Source organism: Moschus berezovskii, chromosome 20, assembly GCF_049115385.1.
Source record: "Moschus berezovskii isolate FMDL1 chromosome 20, NW_MosBer_1.0, whole genome shotgun sequence".
NCBI classification, from domain to species: domain Eukaryota; kingdom Metazoa; phylum Chordata; class Mammalia; order Artiodactyla; family Moschidae; genus Moschus; species Moschus berezovskii.
Genome location: NC_142479.1, coordinates 66,565,803 through 66,586,371, shown reverse-complemented (window position 1 = coordinate 66,586,371; position 20,569 = coordinate 66,565,803). Strand labels below are relative to the sequence as shown.

Genomic DNA, 20,569 nt, shown 5'->3' with positions numbered 1-20,569 from the left:
ATAAGTAACTGAGTCCCTAAATGTGGCCTCCATAGACCCCTCCTCCCCCACCGAGGGGGAGAGTCCCTGACTCCCTTCCCTGGAATCTGCCCTGGCCTTAGTGACTTGCTTGAGCTGTAGAATGTGACGCAAGTGACAGCCTGGGACTTCCAAAGCCAGGGCATGAGACGCCTCACAGCTTCCGCTGGGCATCTTGGAATGATGCCCATGAGACAGTCGCTCTGGGAACCCAGGCTCCGTGTCACCTGGAGGGGCCACGCAAGAGCTCAGGCTGCCAGCCCCAGCTGAACTAGCTGACAGTACCCCCTCAAGGGTCCCACGGGAGGGATCCATCTCAGATGTTCAGACCATTGACATTACAACCACATGAGCCCCTAAGTGAGAACCACCCAACTGAGTCCAGTCATCCCGCAGAGGACCTAGTAAATTATTGCTTCAAGCCACTATATCTTAGGGTGATTTATCACTCGGAAACAGGTAATTAGAACACTTCCCTAGGGAGTCAAGTACTCTCAGAAACATATGGTGCTTTCTTGGATGAAAAATTAATTGTATTTCTAGTGACTGTCCAGGAAGGGTTTGCATAAGTGGCATATCCTGGCTGGTGGAAAGATACATGCCAAACACTCTTCCAATCCCAAGTTCTAGCTCAGGCACAGTATCAGCTCATAAGGTGGGTGACATGAAAGCATTCCAGGCCCCCACCCCTTGTTCTCCCCTTCCTGTCCATTTCTTCCTGCTGTCAAGCCTTTCCCATTCTTCGGTAAATTTTAAACCACTATTCCAAACAACCACTATAGAAACACGGTCAGGTTCTTAGAAATCTGACCCATATCATGAAGTCACAGTGTGTCTAGGTTGGAGGAGCAAGAATTCAGAGGTTAACCGACCCCTCCCCCCCCGCCGCCACCTAGTGAGAATCCTCAGGGGGTGGGGGGTTGGAGGAGTTGGGAAGAGTAAGGCAACTTCATCTTCCTTTCGGGGAAAACAGAATCCCACCAGTAATTAAATACCAATTCGATACTAAGAAGGCGCACAGGGAAATAAGGTTTAATTGAGTTTTTTTTTTTAAGATATTCACAAGAGCATCTGCTCGGGCGCCACCTAGTGGTAGTGACTGTAATAACAGCAGAGCCTCCCTTCCCCACCCCCCAGCCCCCACGCCCCGCTTTCCTGGAGCCTGGGTGGCAGCCAGCTTTGTCACTGTTCCCACATTCCCACGCCGGCGTCGGGGAGGATGTGGGGAGAGGCCGTAAGAGTATGTGTCACTTGTGTACTACGGCTGACTCATTTCCAGAAGTGAAATAGTCACGGGGACCATGACAATTCATGATGCTCTTGAAGAAGATGGATTTTTGTGGTAGTTACAGAATCTCTGGGAGGCTTTTGAGTCTGCCCACCTGCTTGGAAGGCAGGCTTCAGATCCTTCTTGTAAGCTAAGTCAGTGGTTCCCAAATTTGTCTGCGTATTAGAATCACTAGAGAGCTTTGAAAAATTCTGAAGCCCAGACCAGTGAAATCACCAGTGAAATCATCTCTGCGGATGGAGCCCAGGCATCTGTAGTCCTGAAGACCCCCTGGCAGGGGGTGCCAAAGTGCTGCCCAGTTGACCTGGGAAGGCGATAGGGCCCTCAGTTGATCCCATGGCTATTACCAGCTTCCTCCTTCTGCTTTCCCTTGGGAGCAACCTGAGGCCAAACTCACAGCTCTGTCTTTACCATGTCTAAGCCATTTGGAAGATCCTTCACGAATAAACTTGCCTGATGGCTCAGACGGTAAAGCATTTGCCTGCAATTCGGGAGACCCAGGTTCCATCCCTGGTTGGGAAGATCTGGATAAGGAAATGGCAACCCACTCCACTATTCTTGCCTGGAAAATCCCATGGACAGAGGAGCCTGGTAGGCTGCAGTCCATGGGGTCACAAAGAGTCAGACACGACTGAGCGACTTCACCCACAAATAAAAAGTGCTGGATTAAAAAATTTTCCATCTCTAATGTATTTTTGCTTTGTTTAAATTTTAAGTATTTTTTCCCCAATATAAAAATACATTGCATGAGTAGTTGTCGTGGTTGGGGGATGGGGAGGAGCTGGGAGGGAGCAGCAGGGGTTTCTAGGATGTGTTCTTTTATTGATGCAGATGTGTTTGTTCATAAATTCATAGTTTATAATGTGTGCTTTTCTGTACATATTTATACCTCAATAAAAATCCCACATGGCCAAGCGATTCAGTTATACAGATATGTACATTCTTTAGAAAGAAAACCCAAGGGATTTCCCTGTTGGTCCAGTAGTTAAGACTCTGTGCTTCTGCTGCAGGGGGCACAAGTTTGATCCCTAGTCAGGGAATTAAGGATCTCGCATGCTGCATGGCAGGGGTCCAAAAACCCCTAAAAACTAAAATAAATAAAAACCCCACACATACTTCATAACTATGTAGGGAAATACAGAGAAATGAAAAAAAACAAAAAAAAAGAACCAGTGAAAACCAAGGATTGGCCCTTAGGGCCTCCACAAGGTGACACAACTTTTGAGACAAGGTAAGTACCTCCAAATAAAGCCACCAAAGTGCTGGGGGTTACCCCTCACCCCTGTAAGGAGAGGGAAGGAGCCCCTGGGAGGTTCCATGTGGTTGACATACTGGACTCTGAATAATTCAGTGCCTAGGAGCAAGATTCTCTCTTTGATCTAATCCGGCTCATCAGAGCCCTCTCTCTGACCAGGGCTCAAACCCTGGGCCCTTTTGTCCTTCCATGCAAAGTCCAGGTGTAACAAGAATCCTGATAAGTCAGTTTAGCCAGAACCCCCATGCTCCAGGTCTGGTCACCTTCAAAACGTTTGGGTTCCCCATTGTCCAGCATCCTTGGGTGATGTCTGAGCCTCCTGGCCTGCCTTCGGCAAGTTTTTTTATTAATTATTTGGCTGCACCGGGTCTTAGTTGAGGCACGTGGATTCTTTAGTTGTGGCATGCAGACTCTCAGCTGTGGTATGTGGGATCCAGTTCCTTAAACGGGGATGGCACCCAGTCCCTCTGCAATGGGAGTGTGGCATCCTAGCCACTGGAAGTTCTGTCAGGTCGGTTTAGTGAGAATCTCCCCTGATCCCTGATGTTTCCTTTTAGTGATCTTCCAGCCACTGACCCCTACTCTACTCCTTGGCTTATATTCCCACTTCTCTTTGTATTCACAGTCGAACTCAATCCCTACTCCTTCCCGCCCATCTGCAAGACCCCAAGGTAATGGTCCCTGCCCCTGTCACAGAGGTCCTGAATAGAGCCCACCTTACCACTGGAAAAGACTCTGATGCTGGGAAAGGTTGGGGGCGGGAGGAGAAGGGGACGACAGAGAATGAGATGGCTGGATGGCATCACTGACTCTGTGGACATGAGTTTGAGTGAACTCCGGGAGTTGGTGATGGACAGAGAGGCCTGGCGCGTTGTGATTCATGGGGTCGCGGAGACTCGGACACGACTGAGCGACTGAACTGAACTGAACTGAACTACCCTTCTTTAACAAGTGCCTGGAATAAATGTTTTTCTTTAACAGCAGTCAAATCAGAATTTAAACTGCATCATTAGAAACGGACTTTTTGTGCATTCCAAAAGAATGATGCTGAAAGGGACATTGCTAGTTCAAGTCCCTTATTAAAAAAAAAAAAAGGAAGAAATGCACATAACAGGAAATAAACAAGTCAATTAGCATATTCATGTTGTGCAACAAAGCTCTATCTGGTTTCAAAATAAAACCCACAATAAAACTATCACCCGAAATAAAATCATCCCAAATAAAACCCAGGTCCATTAAGCATTGTCTCCTCACGCTCCTGGCAACCACCAACCTGCTTTCTGTCTTGGTGAATTTACCTATTCTGGAGGTTTCATTTAAATGGAATCACACAATATACGGCTTTTCTGTCTGCCTTCTGTCCCTTCTTTCACATGATGTTCTTGAAGTTCACTCACAGGGTAGCACAGATCAGGACTTCATCCCTTTTTATGGACGAATACTATTCCTTAACATGGATAAGCCACATTTCTTTTACCCATTCATCTGCTGATGGACACTTGGGTTGTTTCTGCCTTTTGGTTATTGTGAGCAGAGCTACTATGAGCATTCATGTACAAGGTTTTATATGGACACATGTTTTCAGTCCTCTTGGGTAAATACCTAGGAATGAAATTATTGGGTCACATGGTAAATCTATGTTTAATTTGTTGAGGAACCTTGAGTTTCTCTTTTTTTTTTTTTTGGCCACACTATGTGGCATGTGGGATCTTAGTTCCCTGAAACCCTGTCCCCTGTATTGGGTGTTCAGAATCTTAACCACTGAACTGGCAGGGAAGTCCCAGATCTCTCCTTTTTTGAAAGAGATTTTTTTGGGACTTCCCTTGTGGTCCAGTGATTAGGACTCCAGGCTTCCACTGCTGAGGGTCTGGGATCCCATAACCCACCTGGCATAGCCAAAGGGGGGAAAAAAAAGATATTTTTCTTGGGGCAGGGTTGTTGTTTTTCATTTGCTAAGTTATGTCTGACTCTTGTGAGCCCATGGACTGTAGCCCGGCAGGCTCCTCTGTCCATGGGATTTCCCAGGCCAAGAATGTTGGAGTGGGTTGCTGTTTCCTTCTCCAGGGGATCTTCCCAACCCAGGGACTGAACTCACATCTCCTATATTGACAGGTGGGTTCTTTACCACTGAGCCACCAGGGAAGCCCTGGGGCAGGGTGGGGAGGTTAAATCAGGAGCTTGGGATTAACAGATACACACCAGTACCACTATATATACACAAAATAAAAGAATAACAAGAGCCTACTGTACAGCACAGGGAACTCTATTCAATATAATAACCTATAATGGAAAAGAATCTGAAAAAGAAAATATGTATAGTATAACTGAATCACTTGGTTATACACCTGAAACTAACACAGTATTGTAAATCAACTATACTTCAAGAAAAACATTGTTTAACATATATTTTCCTCACGGGCTGGTGGGTACTCCAGATTCGTTTTCCATCATTCATCTATTAGCAGCAGCAGTGTTAGTTGCTCAGTTCTAGCCAACTCTTTGAGACCCCATGGACTGTAGCCTGCCAGGCTCCTCTGTCCATGGAATTCTCCAGACCAGGGTACTGGAGTGGGTAGCCATTCCCTTCTCCAGGGTTCCTCCTCGACCCAGGGATTGAACTCAGGTCTCCTGCATTGCAGGCAGATTCTTTACCATCTGAGCTACAGGGAAGTCCACCTGTTCCACCTCTATTAGGACCAGTTTTTCATGGGTGGCCAGCCTGTCTTTGTTAAATACACACAACATCCAAGTCTCAGTTTAGAATAAAAATGATGCTGTTGTTCTTTCAGGTGGCTCAATGGTAGACACAGGAGACGCAGGCTCCATTCCTTGGTCAGGAAGGTCCGCGGAGGAGGAAATGGCAACCCACTTCAGTTTTCTTGCCTGGAAAATTCCATAGACAGAGGAGCCTGGTGGGCTACTGTCCATGTGGTTGAAAAGAGTCTGATACAACTGAGCACGAGGAAGCCTGAAGCCTGCACTCTCACTTAGGGTCCTGCCTGGGACCTTCGTGTCCCAGCGTTTGCCTGTCTCCTGGCGGCCAGCCAGCCTTCCCCCAGTCAGTGTGGCTCCTGCACCGCTAATGGCAGCAAATAGGGGTAACAGATCCACCCCGAGGACTCAACACGCCTCTCCCCTTAGGAATAACACTTGCTCCTGCCAAGAGATGCAGGTGGCAGATCTGATTCCCTGCTAATCCTATTTCTAAGAAATAATTCTATTTCTTAAGTGCTCCAAGTCCTCAGTTTGAGAACCAAGTGGTCACAGATACTCGTCACATGGCAACTGGAATTCAGCCTAAAATGATAGGATCTTTGCGCTTGTTGGCAAATGCCAAGTTGATGCTGTGGATTTTTCTAGGTCCTGCAGAGTCAGGAAGATGGATATGTCCTTTAAACTCTGCATCAGAGCCGTCTGTCTGTCCCTCCCTCCTGGGACCCATCAGCCTGCTGCGCAGAGCCAGGAGGAGGTGGGGTGTTTGACTGTGTCCTTCCTGGGCTCTCTGCATCGTTGCAGCGGCCACCTGGCGCCCAGATGGGGCTCCCTCCCCTGGATCCTCTGCTGTGGTTGGGAGGGGTCAGCCCACAAGCGTTCCTCTCGAGGACTTCTGTGTACAGAGCCACGCTCACGGCAGCTCTAGGAAGGAGACGGAAACAGAAAAGAAAGGATACTTTCTTCGCATATGCTTCCCATTATATGCTCCTCCCAAGCCCATTCCATCTTTTGTTTTCTTTAAAAATAACTTCACTCCTTAGTCTGTAAGCTTTGACAGGTAATCACTTGGCTCCCTCTTCTGTTTTGAGACAGGGAGTTTCAGAGGAGGCTGCTAAGATCATCTGATGGTGCCTTGAAGGAGAAATGACATCTCGACTCATTTTCAAGATGCCGGTCACGTTGCCGTGGTCAGCACTTTAGGGCAAGGAGCAAAAAGGACAATGAGCCGCTTTTGGAAGTGGATCTCCTGTCGGATCGGCACAGCATCACTCCCTTGGCAGCACAAAGCTTTGGGGGCACACGTGTGGAATGAGGTTACCGTGTCCCTTGCCCCAGGGCCCCTCTCCTCAGTCCCAGCTGTCCAGCTCATCCTGTGTAATCATTACTTAAATGATCAGGGTTCTGTCTGGAAAGAATCGAAGGGTTTGACCTTCAGGAGGCCAGCCTCCAGGGAAGGGGAATTTCTATTTTCAGGATGTGGATAATGAGTGTCAGGGGCAGGCAAGCCCCACTCCAGGCACCCGTCTTTTTTTGCAGCTTGGCAAAGTAGGGCGCTGGCCCCTCTTTGGCCTCCAGTGAATTGGCTTCTGTGAAGGAGGCCTGAGAGGCGAGAGGGATGCAACCCCAGGTGCCCACCAGGGGCCAGCAGGGTGCCTTGAAAGGGCGTTCCCGCATCTCCGGAGGGGGTGAGAGAGGATGTCACCTCTGCTCTGTGGAAGTGGTCCATTCCCAGGTAGGAGGAAACCACCCCAGACCATTAGCACCAAAGCGCTGCGTCCAGCCTGTTTGCTTTGGGAACAACCCAAGGACGTGGCTTAGCTTTGGAGCGATGTTAAAGTGGAAAATACTGCACAACAAAAAACGCCCGGAAAACTGTGTACACACCCATCCCCTTGGCCTGGAAGTGGGGGACCAAATAAAAGCGGCTCAGCGTTCCCGCTGCAGGGCTGCAGAGAGGCCAGGTCTCTCTTCCTGCTTTCCAGAAGTTCTTTTGGGAATCACCCAAAGCAGTTTGACACGGTTGTTGGCTGCTCTTCCCTTGGAGACGACCAGTCACACAGCGTCTCTCCGAACCAATATGTGAAGTGAAGTCGCTTCAGTCGTGTCCCACTCTTTGTAACCCCATGGACTGTAGCCTACCAGGCTCCTCCATTCATGGAATTTTCCAGGCAAGAGTACTGGAGTGGGTTGTCATTTCCTCCTCCAGGGGATCTTCCCGACCCAGGGATTGAACCTGGGTCCCCTGCAATGCAGGCAGATGCTTTACCGTCTGAGCCACCAGGGAAGCCGAACCAGTATAAACCAGTATAAATGAGTAAGTGATTTCAAAGCACAGTTGAGGGCTTCCCGGAGAGTCCGTCTGCCAATGCAGGAGTCCTGGCTTCAATCCCTGATCTGGAAAGACGCCAGATGCTGCGGGGCCCCTAAGCGCATGCGCCACAGCTATGGGGCCTGTGCTCTGGAGCCTGGGAGCTGCAGCGACTGAACCCACACGCCCAAACCACTGAAGCCCGTGTGTTCTAGAGCCTGTGCTCTACAATGAGAGAAGCCACGGCAATGAGAAGCCTACACACAACTAGGAGTGGCAACTAGAGAAAGAAGTCCATGCACACGAGTAGAGACCCAGCACATGCAAAAATAAATAAAATTATCTCTTTAAAAAGAAAAACACAGTTGGGTAGGGCAGGGGCTGGCTGCAGCCTCAGAAGGGGACCTTCTCTCCCCTCACGAGTGTCCAGAATGTGGGACTGGGTGCTGGAGACAGGCCAGAGCCCCCTGTAGAGAGCCCAAGCCGGAGCTGATGTCAGCAAGAACCTATATATTCCTAGCCACCATTCTCCATGTGGCTGGCCTGGCCCAGCCTCACCACAGAGTGTAAAAGTAGCTGGACTGTCGGGCTTCATGACAGGAGCTGAAAGGACCTCGTCTTTTGTGTGGTACCCAGTGGGCTGGGCTGGTGGCAAGCCCTTCCTGCAGAGTAGGGAATTCTGCCAAGCTGGAAATGGATGGGCAGGTCTGCACCCCACCCTTTCCTCAGGTGAAAAGTCATTTGCAATCCTATAATTACTATGTTTAGTAAATATGCCAATTGCTCCTTCTTGGGCAATTTCTTTTTTCCTCCTGTGCAGTTTTTAAAAATGGAAACCGGTGTTCTTTGCGGGGGCCTCTGTCTGATGAGTCAAAGGCCACAAAGTCTGCAGAGTCACGTGTCAGCGACCTCAGCAAGAGTGTTTCCGGCCCCACCATGACGAATGCGAATTGAGGGGAACCAAGTTCCCGGTTTGTGTTCAGCTGGTACCACTGCGGAGATGCGGAGTGCTGGAAAGAATGTTCTGGCGCCAAGTAAGGACATGATTCCCAGACACTCCCTGCCCCACTGTGGTTGGCAGAATAACAGCCCCCCAAAGATGTCTGTGTCATATTTCATGCGACCCATGACTATGTTACCTTATATGGCAAAAGCGATTTTGCAGTTGTGACTAAGTTAAATTAAATTAAGGCTTTTGAAAGGGGAGCTCAACTTGGGTTAGCCAGGTGAAGCCAATGTCATCACAGACAGGAGAACTTACAAGAGGGAGGTAAGAAGATCTGGAGGTTTCCCTGGTAGCTCAGCTGGCAAAGAATCTGCCTGCAATGCAGGAGACTCCAGTTCCATTCCTGGTTCAGGAAGATCCCCTGGAGCAGGGATAGGCTACCCACTCTAGTATTCTTGGACTTCCCTGGTGGCTCAGCTGGTAAAGAATCCGCCCACAACGCGGGAGACCTGGGTTCGATCCCTGGGTTGGGAAGATACCCTGGAGAAGGTATAGACTACCTACTCCAGTATTCTGGCCTGGAAAATTCTATGGACTGTATAGTCCTTGGGGTTGCAAAGAGTTGGACAGGACTGAGCGACTTTCACTTTCAGGAAGATCTGGGAGCTTCCCAGGTGGCGCTAGTGGTAAAGAACCCTGTACCAATGCAGGAGATGTAAGAGAGACTCAGGTTCAATCCTGAGTGGGGAAGATTCCCCTGGAGGAGGAAATGGCAACCCACTCCAGTATTCTTGCCTGGAGAATCCCATGGACAGAGGAGCCTGGAAGGCTACAGTCCTTAGGGTCGCAAAGAGTCAGACACAACCGAAATGACTTAGCACAGCACAGGAAGGTCAGAGTCAGAGAAGATGTGACAACAGAAGCAAAAGTCAGACGGAGACTTGGAGATGCTAGACTGCCAGCACGGAGGTGAAAGAAGGGATCCGTGGCCAAGGAATGCAGGTGCTTCTAGAAGCTGGGACAGGAAGGCAGCTCAGCCCTGCCAATCCATTCTAAACTTGTGACCTCCAGAACTGCAAGATGAGAAATCGGTGCAGCAATGAGAACCCAGGACACTAACACAAAACCCAGCTTTGTTCTTCCAAGGACTGTGGAAGAAACCCGTCTGCTCAGAAAACCAGAGACGCCGTAAGCCGAGATGCAGGGTGAGATCTGAAAGCCGGGGGAGCTGGGGTGATGTGCAAGCCTGGGCAAGGTCACCTGGCAGCACAGGTCTAAACAAGTCCCCCCAACAGTGGGAGGCGGGCAGGTCCAGTTCCCAGATCCCTTTCCTCCAACACCCACAGGAGCGTGCGCTGTTGTCCTCTCTGGAGACACCTAGTACGGTTAGATTTTTTTTCTTTTTTAGTTTAAAAAGTGATGCATCCATTCACACTAGAGTCCTCGTAACTAACTGGGTTTTCCTCCCAGAGTAATTTGCATTCAAAAAAGAACAGGCCCGCAGAAGATAATGCAGATCCTGAAACAACAAATTTCAGTCAAATCTTTCACCAGGGAAGAGGGCCATGTGGTGACCAGGGCAGAGCTTGCGTGATGCCTGCACAGGTTATGCGTGTGTGCTCAGTCGTGTCCAAATTGTGACCCCATGGTCTGTAGCCCACCAGGCTCCTCTGTCCATGGGATTTCCCAGGCAAGAATACTGGAGCGGGTTTCCATGCCCTCCTTCCAGGGATCTTCCAGACTCAGGGATCGAACCCACATCTCCTGCATTGACAGGTGGATTCTTTACCGCTGAGCCACCTGGGAAGCCTGCACATACAGGTCAAGGGACACCAAAGTTGGCCAGCCAACCACTAGTAGCTAGGGGAGAAGCCTGGAACAAGACACTCCCTCACAGGCCTTGAAAGGAACTGACCCTGCTGATATCTTAATCTTGGATTTCTTAAGAACAGTGACGCAGTAAATTTTCAAGTCACCTGGTCTGTGGTACCTTGTTATGACAACTCGAGGAAACTAACACAGGCGCCTTCAGATTCCAGACCAGCAGCTGAAATGAGTGGCGGGGGTGAGGCCTTTTGGGGGAGGCTGTGCTAGTGAACTTCCCTAAAAGGGATGTGTCCCTCTGAGCAGGCCTGCAGGTGCAGGGTATGTGGGAGGCAGAGTCCAGACACCCAGAAGAGACTCTGGCTGGCAGCCTCGGCAAGGACACCCATGAGGAGGAGGAGGCCACCTCCGAGGTAAAGCTAGGCTCACCCGACCACACCTGGAGCAGCTGAACCACCTCAGAGACAGAAACTTGGAGCACCAGCTGCAAGTCAGGAATCTCGTGCGACCAGTCTGGTCTCCTGCTTGCTGGTGCAGGGCACACCTCTCCACCCACAGCCTGCCACCCTCAATGCGTGGCAGGGTCACTGGGACTTCAGAATGGAAAACCACATCGGGGGCCATCCCAGGAGACCAGTCTTAAAAACAGTTTGCCAGGCCGGACACCTCCCTTTCCCTGCCCTCGCAGCCTTCCAGGCAGAAAGCCCCTGAGGTCAAGGCAGGCCTCGGGGTCCTGCAGTTCAGCCTGGGAGCTGGAAGCTCAGGAACAGGTGAGATGGCAGGAATGAACGAATGGATGTTAGTCGCTGAGTCGTGTCCAACTCTCTGCGACCCCGTGGGCTGTCACCTGCCAGGCTCCTCTGCCTATGGAATTCACTAGGCAAGAATAAATGCTGCAGTGGGTAGCCAAGGAGATGGCAGGAAACCTCTCCTAATAAAAGCAAGTCATTTGCCATCTGGCAGCCTTGGCTCCAAGTTTCCAGAGAGCTGGGCCAGGCCCAGTGCATGCCTGCTTGATTTTTTTTTTTTTAAAGAACAAAAAAGGATCAGGTGTGTCCTGAGGAGGTGGCCCTCAAGGAGGAGGGAGGGTGACTGGGCGAGTTGGAACAGCAGTCTTTTTCACCTCTGAGACAGGTGTTACCTGATGGTTGGTGACCGGGACAGATCAAGCCTCATGCCGGGCCTGTGGCCACAGCAGCTAGTTGCTTAATCAGAACCTGGAGGATGAAGCCTGGAGAGGGCTTCCAGATGCTTCCTCTTTCTCAGAGCAATTGAGCAGCTGGGTGGGTGAGGCAGCTCTGTGGCAAGCAACACATGGAGCGGATGGATACTCAAAGCCAGCTAGAAGCCTGGGGACAGCTGGGCCTCCCGGGCTGGGGGCTGGGATCTGGGTTTGCGCCTCAGCTCTGTAGGGAGCTGGTTCAGTGGCTTAGTTAGGCAAGACCCTTCACCTCTCAGGGTTTCACTTCCCCCAGTTATCAAAAGGGGAAAAGCATCTTCCTCTTGCCCAATCTGGTCTCCTGGGCCATGGGTACTGATGAGGGTCTCTGGAGATGAAATAAAGCTCTTTAGAGAGGGGCTGGGGGCGGGGCGGGGCGGGCCCGGAGGGAGGGAGGGAGGCTGGAGGGAGGAGGTGACGGACGAGAAGGAAGCGGGCAGAGCAGGGACCTTGGGGGTGGGGACGGGGGCTGGGGGAGAGGCGGCCGGGAGGACAGAGGAGCCTTTGTGCGGACTGGAACCGGGGCCAGAGGGCTTTGCCCTTCACCTCCCTCCCACTGGGCTCCCGGAGGCCGGATAACAACCCAGCAGGCCGCCCCGCCTCCCTCGCCGCTGGGTTGCCAGTCAACCCCGCCCCCGCGCGGCCGCACGACCCGGGGGGCTCCAGCCAGGGAGGCGGAGGGACCCTGCGGCAGGTGGGCTTTCTCACTAGGCTCGTGCACGGCCACGTCCTCGCTTCCTAGCCTGAGTCCCACCAGACTCCGAGGTTTAAGCAGCGGCTTCTCAGGACTGATGGAAGCGCTCGCGGGGAGAAGAGGGAGGCCTCCCCCCTCCAAGATCCGAGATCCCCGGGACCATCACGCCGCGTCCCGCGTCTTCCAGGCGCCCAAAGCCCTGACTTTGACCGTAGTCCTGGCTGGAGGAACAGGCAGGAGAGGGAGGAGGGGGAGAGGAGAGCAGAGGGATCCAGCTCGGGCTCCCGCAAGGAGCCCCCTCCTCCCGCCGGCGCTGGCGTCCCCGCGTCGCGTGACCGCGGCACTGCGGCTGCAGCGCGGCGCTCGGCTCCTAGCGCGGGCTTCCTGGGCGGGGGTGGGGAGCCTGGAGGTTCAAGATCAGACCTCGGTGGACTCCGGTCGCGGCGCTGCTAGAGGGTGATGACGCCCCGCCCCGCTCGCCCCTCGGGTTCCTAGTTTCTCAGAGTTTCTCGACCCATGAAAGCGTCGCTGAGGCACCTTCCCGGAACGCTCTCGGGACTCTCACGACCCAGCCAGGGCTGCCCCCAGAGCTGTGCAGGGCAGAGGTGGCCACCACCCGGCCGCGTGCCAGGCCAACGGCCCCGGGACCCACGCTTCCCAGCCTGAGCCTCTCCCCTACCCGGGGACACCTGGGCCCCGCCCCGCCAGGTGTTGGGAAACAGGGCCGCCTGGGTCCTCTCGCAAAGGGGTACCTCGGACCCGTGCCGAGACCTGCCTCTTCTCGACTTTCAGGGACGATGGGAAGCGAGACGTGTGAATGAGTGTCGGGTTGGGGCAGGTGTGGGCGCTGTGAGCACCCTCCAGCCGGGGCCTGCATCAGCTCAGCCTCCTACAGCGGTTTGGTCTAACTTTGGTTAGAGAGTTAGAAACTTGGTAACTTGAACTTAGCAACTTCCTCCTGTGGGTCGCCACACACTACCCCACAGGGAGCTTACTCGAGTGGGTCGTGGACACTTTCAGGTCGGACACTTACTTGCCGGTGATGTATGTTTATCACACCCCATTGACACCCGAGGCCCCGGGCCAGTTTGCAGCTCCTCGCTGAGCCAGCGAGGGCGACGGAGGACACGCCCCCATGCTTGGCTCCCCAATCCGGATGGGGTCGCCTAGGCCTGTTTACACCGCCAAGCTCCTTTCAGGTGGGTGAGGGGCGCGGGGCCTGGAGCCCCCGCTGGTTCAGGCGAGCCTCGATGTTGTCCTCTGGGAAAAGCACCCGACTTTTGAGGTTCTTAACAAGGCACCCTCCTCCAGACCGCGTCTCCCCAGCGCTGCTGGCCCTCCCTCCCGGGATGGCTCCTCTGGCTGTCTCAGGCTCCGTGGCCATGCGGTCCAGGAGGCTAAAAATAACTCTGGGGGAGGATGGGAGCGGCTGCAGAGACGCCCCAGCACGGAGTAAGGGATACCTGGTGGGGCCTGGACCTCGAAATCCGGGTGGGATTGAGGGACACAGGCAGCGGGGCAGATTCCGCCAGGAGACTCTATCCAGTGACATGCAAGGCTCTAACCAGAGCCCTGAGCCACGCGCGCCCGGAACCCCACCCGGGGGCCGCTCCGATTTTGTGCGCCGCGGCCTGTGATGCGCGTTCACCCTCGCGCGCCCGGGACGCTGCGCTCGCGGCGCGCCGCTCGTGGCCGGGTCTAGGGCTCCGCGCCTCGCCGGCGGCCTCCACGTCTCCCGCCCGGCCGCGGCGCTCGCCTTCCTTCTGGGTCCGAGAGTCCCCGGACCCAGCCAAAGGGCCGCGCGCTTGGCCGAGCCGTGGGCGCGGACTGGGGGCGGAGTGGCGAGGCCAGGGCCAGGCTGGCTTGCGCCGTGCGGGGCGCGGGTTCCACCCCCGCGAACGCCGGGGCCGCGGGGCGTGGCCAGGCCGGGAGGCTAGGCACGGCGCCCTCCCCGAAGTTGAGCGAAAAGTTTGAGGCTGGAGGCAGCGAGGCCGCGCAGTCAGCACTCGGCGCTCCGGTTGCTCCGCAGATGCGAGCCTGAGCCCGGGACCGGCTGTGTTCAGCCCTAGGCCACTGTGGGGAATGGAGGTAGCGCTTCCCCAGGAAACTGGACCGACTGGGTAGGGCTGGCCGCCTGCCCTGCCCTCTCGCCCTTCTTGGATTCCTGGGCGGCCGGGGGAGCTGCCGTGCAGCACATGGCCTTCGCGCCCACTCGGCTCTGGCTGAGGGAGGCGGTGACTGGCGGCCCGGCTCCGGCTCAGCCTTCGCGCGACTCCGGCGCTGCGCGCGGCGCCGCAGAGCCCGGCCCTTGGAAACGCGCTTGGCGATCCAGGCAGCTCCAGAGCTCGGGGTAGAGGACCCGGCGACCCGGCTGTTTCGGGCCGAGAATAGCTCGCCCCGAACTTCGCGCCCGGCGATGGCCACTCACCTTCTGGGATTTTTTTACGCAAGTGGACTCCCCTCCCCCTGGCGGCCCCCGGGGAGGTGCGTGAGGACCCTATCCCCCGGAGAGAGCCACGGGGCTCTGACTCATCGTCGGGCCGGAGCCCGAGATCCTAGAAAAGACAGGCTCTCAGGAAAAGACCCTTTCCCCCTAGGTGGGTGGGGGCTCAGTTCCAGGACCCGAGCGCCCTTGGTGGCACTGGACCTCTGCTTTCTGGACCTCTCGGAAAACTAGGCGATGCCGGTGCGCGCGGCTCCCCGAGCGTGGTCCCAGGACCTAACGGGGCGCCCCCCCCAACCTCAGGGGGCCGCTCCAGACTCCGCCAGCGCGGTCTCCTCTCCCTCAGATCCGGCAACCGCAGGGAATGACGCGGGTGCCCCCACAGCCCCGGCAACGGACGGGGAGGGCGAGCCCCACAGCCGTCACCGAGACGCCCGCCTGGGCAGCACCGATAAGGAGCTGAAGTCAGGAGCCGCCGCGGCGGACAGCGTCCGGACAGCGCCGGGGACCTCTCGGCAGCGGGGGCCACGGGGCCAGGTCATGGATGCAGGTTTGTGGGGGCCTGGCGGGGAAGGCCTGTAGGGGGATCCCTTCTCTCCCTGTGAGGAAAGTTGGCCGGAGTCAACTGAACAAAAGAGGGGCTGGGGACCCTGGAGAGAAGCCCTTTTCCCCACGAGACCAGAAGCTGGTGGGGGTCTGAGCCCAGCCAAGCTGGCTGGGTGTGGAGCGTGGGGCTCCGGCTGGAGCGCCCCGCTGGAGGCCGCTGCCGCTTGCCAGGCTCAGTTGGATCAACTACCCGTGGATTTCAGGCGCCGCGTTTCCACCCGGGTGCCCGCGTTGTGATCCTCAGCCCCTAGTGGCGGGTTCTGGTTTGTGTTTACAGCCGGCGGCTCCCGGAACCCGCTCCCGAGGCCCTGCCACGTGCTGGTGCTGTTAAATCCGCGCGGGGGCAAGGGCAAAGCCCTGAAGCTCTTCTGGAGCCACGTGCAGCCGCTGCTGGCCCAGGCCGACGTCTCCTTCACGCTGATGCTCACTGGTGAGTGTCTCCCCGGGAGCAGGCGCGGGGAGCATCCCCAGCCGGGGGACCCGCGACTCCAACCTCCCACCTTGATAGCCGCGCCCTCTGCGCAGAGCGGCGGAACCACGCCCGGGAGCTGGTGCGCGCCGAGGACCTGAGACGCTGGGACGCGCTAGTGGTCATGTCCGGAGACGGGCTGATCCACGAGGTGAGGCCTTCCCACGCGAGGCTGGGCCTGGGTCTGGGTCGCGGGGGGCGCCGGGGCGGAACTTCTCACGCTGAGGCCGCCTGTGCTCCAACAGGTGGTGAACGGGCTCATGGAGCGGCCTGACTGGGAGACCGCCATCCAGAAGCCCCTGTGTAGCCTCCCAGCCGGCTCTGGCAATGCAGTGGCCGCTTCTTTGAACCATTACGCCGGGTGAGAGCCCAGGGTTCGAGCGGGCTTATTTTCCCCTCAGGGTCACTCCTAGGGCCAGGCTTTCTGAGTGCCCGCGAGCAGGAGTGACTACCACTTGTTTCTGGAGCCCTGAGCCTCTGTTCCAGGGTCCTCTCTCTCTCTCTCGGACTCCAGTTGGCTGTCACCCCCTGCCAACTCCCCCAGGGGCTCAGGGTCACTTTGGCCTGCCCCAGCTCCCCAGGAGGAGGAAGGGGAGGGCGTGTGAGGGCTCCTGCCCTCCTCATCCAACTCCCTCCCCTGCAGGTACGAGCAGGTGACTAACGAAGACCTCCTGACCAACTGCACGCAGCTGCTGTGCCGCCGGCTGCTGGCACCCATGGACCTGCTGTCCTTGCAGACTGCCTGCGGGCAGCGCCTCTTCTCCGTGCTCAGCCTGGCGTGGGGCTTCATCGCCGACGTGGATCTGGACAGTGAGAAGTTTCGGCGCCTGGGTGAGATGCGCTTCACGCTGGGCACCTGCCTGCGCCTGGCAGCCCTGCGCACCTACCGGGGCAGCCTGGCCTACCTGCCTGCAGAAACGCTGGCCTCCAGGAGGGGCCCCTCCCCAGCTCGGGCCCCACAGGGCCCTGCGGACACACACGTGGTGCCCCTGGAGCAGCCAGTGCCCCCTCACTGGACGGTGGTGCCAGAGCAGGACTTCGTGCTGGTGTTGGCGCTCCTGCACTCCCACCTGGCCAGTGAGCTTTTCACTGCCCCCATGGGCCCCATGGCTGGTGCCATGCATCTGTTCTATGTTCGGGCTGGTGTGTCCCGGGCCACGCTGCTGCGCCTCTTCCTGGCCATGGAGAAAGGCAGGCACATGGAGTACCACTGCCCCCACCTGGTGTACGTGCCCGTGGTTGCCTTCCGCCTGGAACCCAAGGACAGGAAGGGTGTGTTTGCTGTGGATGGGGAACTGCTGATCAGCGAGGCTGTCCAGGGCCAGGTTCTCCCCAACCACTTCTGGATGGTCAGTGGCTGCAGGGAGTCCCCACCCTCTCTGAAACCACAGCCCTCACCCCGCAGGAAGTCTCAGCAGAGGCCACCCCCAGCAGAGCACCCGTGACTCTGTGGGCCTTGCCCGTGCCTTTGTCTACTTGGTTTACTCTGCGCTCAAGCCCCCCACCCCTCTCTCCCTCCCCAGGACTGGAGGGCCTGTCCACAGCGCATGTGGTGAGTTGGGAGGAGGAGGAGAAGGAGGGAGATGCCTGGAGAAGGGTGGGAAGGACAGGCTCTGCCCACCAAACGCCAGATGGAGTGTTGGGCTAGGAGCAGGGAAGCCACCCTTGAATCAGATCGGAATAAAGTGACATTCCCAGCCTGCTGGTCTTATCCTAGGGAGTGCATTCCCAGCCTGCTGGTCTTATCCTAGGGAGTGCGGGGAGTGGGGTCTTGCTTCTGCCAGGGCTCTAGAATTGAATGTGATGACCAAGCCACTGGCCCCTCCTGGATGGGGCAGCGTGTGGTACCAGCCCCTGGGAAGTCATTTTGGTAGTGGGCACAGGACCAGAGCTGGTCCAGGCTGCTTTTGCAGGGGGTGGGGCCCTGCCCACCCCTGCCCCAGTGATAATTCTACCCCGTCTGGCCTGAAGCCAACTGCCTCTTTGCACAGGTAGGAAGACTGAGGTTTAGAGCAAGTATGTCTTACCTAGGGCCATACAGCCAGCCAATCTCAGCCAAAAGGGAGAATATCCCCGAGTTAGGGGCACTGGGGAAAACTGGCAAGGAGCAAGAGAGGTCAAAACAGCAGACAGCTGTCCCCTTTTTAAAAGGAGTCTCTCCAGGGAGGGCTCTGGGGCTCCCCCTGCCTCCCCTGCCCTCCTCCAGCCTGTCCTTGTGGGGGGAGCGGTGGGCTGGGGTTTAAAAGGAAGCAGTGGTGAGGAGGGGCAGATTCCAGCCATCCAGAGTGGCTTCGAGCCCAGGCCAGCCCCCTCTGCATCTGGAAAGAGCTGAACTGGTGGACCTGGTGCCCAAGGGACCAGAGCTGTTGCTGCTGCCTTGCTGAAAGGCGGCTCCAGGACCCAGGCCCTGCTCAGAGGCAAGAGCACCCACCCACTGAACTTCTAGACCCTCACCTCCCGGCCCCTGCGAGTCCTTGATGGGAGATGAAGAGGCTTGGGAGCAAGCTAGGTGGGGAAGGGGCCGCTGCCTTGAGACGCCCCCCACCGCCACGCCGCCCCCAGCCACAGAGATCTTTCCTTCCCCTGGGGAGGATGTGTGAGGTGCCCCTGAGGGGAAGAAAGGCGACAGAGCCCAGATGAATGGCAGAGGCAGGTTTAATGGTGCCACCTTGTCTGTTTTGTACATTGTAATGAGCCAAACCAAAAAAAATGCAAGTAAAAAAAAAAAAAGTTTAATCACACAGCACTTTATACAGATATCTTAAGCAATAGGCATTCACATCTCCACGTGAACAACGCACCGGGAAGCGCAGCCCTGCCAGTCACTCTGGGTGATCTTCAAACAAGACCCCGACTCTGGGCTCCGATCCCCGCAGCCCTGGTCTGATCCCTGTCCTTCCCCGTGCTGCCGCCGGCCGCGTGCTCGTGGCGGCCCAGGTGTGGAGCCAGCGTAAGGCGGACAAGACACGTCATGCTTTGGCTTCTTATTTTGTCTCTCTTTTTTTTTTTCCTAGTAAGAGTTAATATTTTTTGATTTATTCTTTCAACCTTAAATATTACATTACATACACCAAAAATTACATAGCTGCAATGTGCTCAACGGCATCCCCTTCACCTGGAGCTTCACATTATCAAACGCTTAGAAAACTTGTAAACCTCTGGGCCCAGCTCTATGAGGGAGAACCCTGCTGGCCGCCGCTCTGCCACGTCGAGCCTGCTGTTTGTAAGCGCAGGGCTGACAGGCTGTGTTCTAGTCCGGGGTGGGGAGAGGGCTGGCCCGCTCTGAGTTCTGTGAGCTGCGTGCCGCCCCCGCTGGCATGAGCATTGGATACCGGAGGGGAGAGGGCCCGAGTCCAAGGGAGAGGCCCTCATCTTGTGCTGCTGCTCCCACGCCCGGGGACCTCAAAGCCAGAGCTGCAGTCCCCCCGCCTCAAGGGGCAGGAAGGGCAAGGCACCTACAGCCGTGTCTTCCCAGCAGCAGCTCTCTGTCCTCACCCCGCGGCAGCGTGCGAGGGCCACCACCTCCCGGGTGTTGCCCTGCACCCGGCCTGGTGCCCACCTCTCGCAGAGAGCAAGTTCAACAGGCCGGGGCCCAGCTGGGAGTCAGTGGAGTGGGGAAGGTGGCGGAGCTGGGGGGTGAGGGAAGACCTGGCGGGTGGTGGCGACGGGAGGGCCCGGGACACCAGGAAGCGTCAGTGGGACTCGAGAGGGGAGGGGGGACCGGGGCGACCGCCACGGCAACTCACACTTCATGCAAGGCACGTCCACGCGGCCGGCCCGCGTTCTCCTGTGTCAGCCCCCAGGGAGAGCCCACCCCTGCCCTGAGGGCGAGACGGCGCGGGAGGAGGAGCGGGGCACTCTGCCTGGGACAACGAGGGAAAATCAGCCGCGCGGTTCCTTTGCCACAGGGCACCCGCCTGTTGGAAGATTGCTTCGGAATACAAATGGCAGCATCTCAAGAAACTTCCTGCACGTCAGCAGCAAACTCACCTCGGGAAGGAGGGGGCAAAGGGCGGGGGTGGGGGCCTGCACTGGGGACAGGAGTGGGGGCGGCCTCTCCCCGCAGCGACGCGCCTTCCTCCGGGGCTGCTGGCTACTTGTCCCCCGCGCTCTCGGGCATGCCCGCCTCCGTCAGCGCAGCCCGAAACTGCGTCAGGACCCCCCGGATGCTCTTGACGAAGCCCTTGGAGAGCGGGAAGAGGGGGAAGCCGAGGTCGGGGTAGCCGCTCTTCTCGGGCAGGAAGCTCCGGTAGCTCTTTCTCCTCTTCTTTGGCTTGACACTGGGCGGCACCGAGGCGTCGGGCGGGGCCTCCGAGGCCTGCTCCGTGCGGTCCCTGGGGGCTGAGGCTGGGCCCTCCGAGTCTGAGCCCTGGGAGGCCTCCCCGGGGGCCAGCCCCCCGTCCTCAGGTTCCTCTCGGCCGAAGTCTGAGAGCTCGGCCGTGGCCGGCGGCTCCGGAGAGCTGCTGTCCTTGGGGAGCCCATTGGGCAGCGCCTGGGCCCTCTCCAGCAGGGCATGGGTTTCCAGCCAGGACTCGATGCGGTTCACCAGCCGCCAGCCGCCGACACTGAAGTGCTGCCGGATCTCCTGCTCGAAGACTTCGGGCGGCCGCCGGACCAGCTGGGTCATGGACTGTACCACGCGGATGAGCGCCATCTCGTTGTAGCAGCGGCTGTTCTCATAGCCCTCCTGCAGGCCTCGGTCGCTGTCAAAGCCCGCCTCGTTGTAGTACGGTTCGTTCACCAGGATTAGACCTGCAGGAGGGAAGGGGACGTCCCTCAGGGCC

The 20,569-nt window shown here is 56.7% G+C and overlaps 2 protein-coding genes across 9 annotated transcripts in view; one reads left to right on the top strand and one right to left on the bottom strand.

Annotated features, from left to right (window-relative positions):
- The first annotated feature begins 12,130 nt into the window (after positions 1–12,130).
- On the top strand, positions 12,131–18,521 carry SPHK1 (sphingosine kinase 1). 7 transcript variants are annotated; one of them, XM_055408529.2, is made up of 6 exons: positions 12,131–12,267; positions 15,057–15,260; positions 15,594–15,746; positions 15,842–15,936; positions 16,031–16,146; positions 16,429–18,521. In XM_055408529.2, exons 2-6 carry the CDS (start codon positions 15,251–15,253, stop codon positions 17,228–17,230), a joined length of 1,176 nt encoding a protein of 391 aa, XP_055264504.1. In that variant the 5' UTR covers positions 12,131–12,267; positions 15,057–15,250; the 3' UTR covers positions 17,231–18,521. The 7 variants fall into 7 exon arrangements, with proteins under 7 accessions (XP_055264504.1, XP_088685447.1, XP_055264501.1 ...); XM_088829321.1 differs by lacking the exon at positions 12,131–12,267 and adding an exon at positions 13,388–13,466; XM_055408526.2 differs by lacking the exon at positions 12,131–12,267 and adding an exon at positions 14,198–14,355.
- The window catches only part of UBE2O (ubiquitin conjugating enzyme E2 O), a 52,662-nt gene continuing 50,588 nt past the window's right edge, over positions 18,496–20,569 (bottom strand). For both annotated transcript variants that reach the window (XM_055408521.2, XM_088829319.1), the window contains exon 18: positions 18,496–20,537. In XM_055408521.2, coding sequence (XP_055264496.2) covers positions 19,879–20,537 — 659 coding nt within the window. In that variant the 3' untranslated portion in view covers positions 18,496–19,878. The remainder of the gene's footprint in view (positions 20,538–20,569) is intronic.

What these genes read in the sequence shown, in the direction of transcription:
- SPHK1 (XM_088829320.1), top strand. Translation starts at nt 14,948, where the DNA reads ATGCCGGTGCGCGCGGCTCCCCGAGCGTGGTCCCAGGACCTAACGGGG. An exon ending in GGGCCAGGTCATGGATGCAG is followed by an intron (nt 15,261 to 15,593) that starts GTTTGTGGGGGC and finishes TTGTGTTTACAG; the next exon opens with CCGGCGGCTCCCGGAACCCG. An exon ending in CTTCACGCTGATGCTCACTG is followed by an intron (nt 15,747 to 15,841) that starts GTGAGTGTCTCC and finishes CCCTCTGCGCAG; the next exon opens with AGCGGCGGAACCACGCCCGG.